The sequence below is a fragment of the Elephantulus edwardii genome, unplaced genomic scaffold, assembly GCF_000299155.1.
Source record: "Elephantulus edwardii isolate Elephantulus edwardi_28Jun2011 unplaced genomic scaffold, EleEdw1.0 scaffold00449, whole genome shotgun sequence".
NCBI lineage: Eukaryota > Metazoa > Chordata > Mammalia > Macroscelidea > Macroscelididae > Elephantulus > Elephantulus edwardii.
In genome coordinates, this window is record NW_006400199.1 from 254,070 (window position 1) to 259,728 (window position 5,659).

At 41.2% G+C, this 5,659-nt stretch overlaps 1 protein-coding gene across 1 annotated transcript in view; it reads right to left on the reverse strand.

Moving 5' to 3' along the window:
- Positions 1-4,341: 4,341 nt before the first annotated feature.
- MYO1E (myosin IE) overlaps positions 4,342-5,659 on the reverse strand; it is a 171,567-nt gene continuing 170,249 nt past the window's right edge. The window contains exon 28 of the mRNA XM_006902783.1: positions 4,342-4,418. Within this exon, the coding sequence (XP_006902845.1) occupies positions 4,342-4,418 (77 nt within the window). The remainder of the gene's footprint in view (positions 4,419-5,659) is intronic.

Genomic DNA, 5,659 nt, shown 5'->3' on the forward strand with positions numbered 1-5,659 from the left:
CTCTGTAGATGTTCACTGAAAAGAAAAATAAACAAACTAAATTAAATTTAAAAAAATGAAGTACCAATGGAAGAAGGAAAAACATATAGAAGGAATATCTGTATTTTAAAAAACCAACTGATGTTCAGTGATTCCAGGAAGTAGGGTATGATCAAGATCCAGTGGTAAGGTGTTTGCAAAACGTAAGTCTCAAAGAATTGACAGGATACGAACCAAAATGTTTTACCCAGTGGATACAGTGCTGAAAGTGCTCACTCATCCATGGCAAGAAATTTGGGAAGATAGCTCATTGGCCAACTCACTGGACAAGATCCATATTTGTGCTTACTCCAAAAGTGAGCCAATGGATGTGGAAATGATGGAACAGTATCATTATTATAATTTACAAGCAAAAGTTTGCTGAAGATAATGATGAAACAGTTCCAACAGTGCGTCAACAGAGAACTTTCCGAAATTCATCCAGATTCAGAAGAGAGCATCAAAACCAGGAGATTCTTGCTGACATCAGGTGGATCTTGGTTGAAAGTAGACAACACTCAAAAGATGTTTACCTTGTGTTATTGACTATGCAAAGGCATTTGACTATGAGGATCATAACAAATTACAGATAACATTGCAAAGAGTAGGGATTACAAAAACCAATGTGTTTAAGAGAAACTTTTACAAAGAAGCAGCCATTCAAACAGAACAAGGGGATACTGTGTGGTTTTAAAATCAGAATAGCTATGTGCCAAAGTTGTATCTTTCATCAAGCCTATTTAATCTGTTTGCTGAATAAATAAGGAAAACAACTATATGAAGAACGTGGCACCGGATTGGAGAAAAACTCGTAACAACTTTTGATAAACAGATGATACATTCTTGCCTGCTACAAGTAAAGAGGACTTGAAGATTACAGATTACGCATCACATGAAGAAATCTTCATGACTAGACCAACAATCAACATAATAAATAGAGAAGATAATGAATTTGTCAAGAGTTCAAGTTTAATTTTATTTGGATACACAATCAACACCCAGGTAAGCAGCAATCAAATCAAATGACACATCACAGTGCTCAGATCTACTGCAAAAGAACTCTTTACGGTGTTAAAAGGCAAAAGAAGCCAAAGGTGTGACCCAAGGCTTGGTATTTTCAGTTTCCTCCTTTGCATGTGAAAGATGTACAATGAATAAGGAAGATCAAAGAGGATTGATGCCTTTGAATTATAATATTGTTATGTGTCCTCGAGTCACCTGCAACTCTATGTACAATAGCTCTGAATCCTGCCCTATCCTGAATCAATCTCATTTGTCTCTGACACTCCTAATCCCATTATGCCAGTCACTGAGTCAATCCATCTCATCCAGGGTCTTCCTTTTTTGCACTGTGCCTCCACCCTTCCAAGCATGATGTCCTTCTGCAAGGACTGGTTCCCTCCTTGCAATATGTCCAAAGTATGTAAGACAGAACTTCAAAATCCTTGTCTCCAAGGAGCAGTTTGGTTTCACTTTCTCCAGAATAAATGTGTTTGTTCTCTTGGCAGTCCATGGTTTGTTCAATACTCTTCTCCAGCACCACAACTCAAAGGCATCAATTATTCTATTATCCTTAGTCATTATCCAGTTCTCTGATGCACAGCAGTAATTGTGAATACCATGGCCTAGATCAGGCACACCTTAGTCTCTAGACTGATATCATGCTCTTCAGCACTCTAAGACAGGTCCTTGACAACATATTTTCCTAATGCAATTTGTTTTTTATTTCCTGACTATTGGTGCCAAGAAAGTTAACTGTGGAACCAAGCAAACTGTAATGATTAATAATCTCAATCTCTTCTCCGTCTATCAAGATGCTGCCAGTTGGCCCAGTGCTGAGAATCTTTAGACAACATAATATTAGTCAGGAATATCAAATATACCATGGACTGCCAGCAGAAATTTGTTTTTGAAGAACAGTCAGAATGATTCAATGATTCCTAGAAGCAAAGATGTTGAAACTTAATCTCAAGGACTTTGGACATGTTATCAGGAGGGACCAGTCCCTGGAGAAGCACATCAGTAAAACAAGGGGAAGACTCAATGACAAGGATTAATGCAGTAGCTGCACCACTGGGCTCAAATGCAGCGACGAACGTGAAGATGGCACAGAACCAGACAGGGTTTCTCTGTTGTATCATTGAGTTGGGACCAACATGAAGTTTAAGAATATTATTGGCTGCTGCACAGTAATTCCAAATCATAGTGATCCTATGTACAACAGAGGGAAACACTATCTGGTCTTCTGCCAGCTGTCCAGTTGTTGCTGTTTGAGCCCACTGCCACAGTCTCTTCAATAAGGTAATATAGCTTCACATTTTTCAGGGATAGCTCCAAAATTATTTTAGCATCTTTACTTAGGACCTAAGCCTTTCCCATCTAGGAACATGAAGTCAGTCATCTATTCAAGTAACATACCCAAGTGCTTCCTTGCATCTGATATGGGGCTGGGCCGAGAAACATCAGGAGGCAAGGGCTTCACCTGTGATCTTCACGGATTTGCCTTCTGCTTGCTGTGTGTGGAGATGTTTAACTTGGTTTCTGTGTTGTCACCCATAGCTTGAGGATTCCCAGTTAGATACAAGCTTAAAATCCTAACCAATTAATTAAAGTTTTCCAGGAATGATTATTTCAGGTGAGGGGTGTGTGTGTGTGTGTGTGTGTGTATGTGTGTGTGTGTGTGTTTATATTCAATTCTATTGTTCGTCTTCCCTCTCAGTAAGTCCAGGAAGGTGAAACTTAACACAGAATCCAAACCTCTTGAGTTGATTCTGACTCAGGCGAGTCTCCCCTGTGTTTTCCAAAGCTGTAATTCTTTATGAGAGCAGACTGCCCATCGTTCTCCCTGGGAACCTCCAGTGGATTCAAACTGCCAACCTGTGGTTTAGCAACCCAACACATACGTAACCCACTACGCCGCCGGGGCTCCATGAAGGTAAAGTACTCTGTAAAACATGAAGAGACTATTGGCTTCCTCATTTCATCACATCATGGCTTTATTTTTCTTCATCTCTTAACTGGTCACAAAATGGAAAGGAAATATATATTAGGCACTATTTGTTATATTTATGGAAATAAAGTTTGCAGTTTATTCTTGAAGTATAAAACTCAGGAGAAAGAAATGGCTTTTCTTTGGTCCCAATGCAGGTGTACATTTTCTTTTCTTGTATGTAATCTGGGGATTTTCTTCCAGGGACATGGGGATACACAAGTGTATGTTGGTTAGATTCTACTTTCCCAATAACCTGTCAAGGAGGAGAGGTAGAGAATTTCAGTGTACTACAGCCATTCTCGTACTGAAGGATGTTACTGCTACTGCAATAATGTCATGGAAGAACAAAGTAGTTCATGGATTCCTTTATTTATTTAGGAGGGAGGGACCCAGAGGAGGAGAGATGAAAATCACCTACAAGAAATAATTGAGAAGGGTTTGCAGGGCCTGAGCTAGAAAGCAGTAACACTGATTCTATAGTTGGACAGGGATAGTGCACATTTGTAAGTACCTGGTGCGAGTCTTGTAATAAAACCTACCTTATGAATAAGAACAGTGGGGTACTACTTAATACATTCATATATGTTTCTAACCATCAAGATTTTTGTATATACAGTATATGATGTTTTTATAAATGTACAGCTTGGCGTGGGGCGGGGGGAGAGAGATCCTTCTTGGAACAGGTACAGCTTTAAACAAAAAGCCTCAAAATGGCCAGCCACATTCCAATCAAAGACCCAGAGAAAACAAGGCTGGAAACCCAGCCCCCAGCCCAGCAGCTCCTGGTGATTCCAACAGTGTGTAAACCAGAGCTCTCTGTATCTATGGGTTCAGCGGGCATTGCCCACTCTTGGCATTTCATGGGAAATGCCCATTTACAAAGTCCAGCCTGCAGAGCTTGGGTCCTCCCTGAAGGCAGGTGACAGAAAGGAATGTGTAGGTCATGTAAGGAAAAGAAGGACCAAAGAAATGTGCTCTTGAACTAAAGGCACTTGTCAGCGGTCACCTACAGCCATTCCCGGGCCTGGTGAGCGCAGAGGGAGCTGATAAGCTAGAAGCCAACAAAGTCTGAGTGGACCTCGTTCATCCTTTCACCAGGTTTAAATACAATAAATAAATCTTGGTAGGTGGTGGTTTCCCCCTCCTGGGTTGCTAGGATTATTTATGGAGAGACACTCCCAGGCTTGTCCATGCCCTCCATGGGGAAGATGTGGGATAACTCCAGGCCTCAGTGAAGCAACTGCTCACTGTAGGTCAAGCGGGGACCCCCAAACGCCCCCTCCGTTGTCTGCCTGGAGCTCCTCTGACCAGTGCATCAGTCTTTGTGTGCTTCAGATCTTGGTCACATAGTTGTTGGGGAACAGGCCCTGCTTGCCTCGTAACCGACCTGTCCACCAGCCAGAAGGATCTGCAGGGAGAGAGAACAAGGGGAGGGGGGGAAGGTGAGCGTGGAGGAGAATCAAGGTGCTCTGCTCTGTCAATCATGTTCTGCACCCTGGAAATCATGACTCGGACCAAAGTGATTAGGCACCACCCATCCTCATTCTTTTCCTTAATTTTTAAAAATTGGTTTGTATAGAATCATTCACATACATTACATTATGTAATTAATTACAGTGATCTATGTATGTTAGCATCGTGTCTTTTCAAGTTCCCATCAAACCTTGCCCATTCCTTCACCACCTCCATCTACCCACCTGCCTCTAGTACATCCACACACTGGAATACCATGCAGCACAAAGGAACAACAATTTCATAAAATGCTATAGAACACAGGATACTGTGGGGAGCATTATGCTGAGTTAAATAACTCCGTCACAGAAGGACAAATACAGCGTAATGACCACGATTGGAAAAATGGATAACTGAGTAAGATTATGTATAAATGTTCACAAGGGGAAGAGGAAAGAGAGAAGGCAGGCAGGAAAAGAAAAATTATTATTTCTATAATAATTTCATTTTAAATAAAAAAGTTTGTTATAAAAAGTCATCCCAGACACTAAGGTCATTCAGATCCCTCTGCAAGGAAAAGCTGCTGCCTGGACACGGGGAACACAGGGAGCTGACCTCCCCCAGGTTTGTGCAAAGATGGATGTTCTTGGGGCGAGTAAATGTACAAAGTTGCAGCCTTTTCTGCTCAGTGTACTTCTCAGCTATCAGGTCGAGCTGATAGTCTTTAAGGCCTGTGTCCAGGCCGGCCAGCTCTCCAATTCTGCTCCCTCCCTTTTATCACAGGACCAGTGGTTGTTGTTAGATGTTACTGGGAAGATTTTTGACTGATAGTGACCCCTTTTGACAGAACAGAATTTTTCTCATAGGATTTTCTAGGCTTTGGTGACCTTGTGGTACAAAGTTGCCCTGTCAACCTTGAGGCATGTGGTTCAAATTCACCAGCTCTCTGCCGGAGTAAGATGGGCAACCTCCTCCTGTTTGATATAGTCTCTGAAAACTTACTGTAGGGTCAGTTATGTGTCAGTTTTGGTTTTTTGTGGTTTTTTTTTTTTAATTTTTCAAAATTTTTTATTATTATTCATTTCAATGAAAATTTACAGATTTTGGATTTCCATTCATTCATTGTTGCACTTTTTTCCCTGCCCACCCCTCCCCCCCAAGTACACTCTTCTCTTTGAAAAGTAAAATTTTCTCATT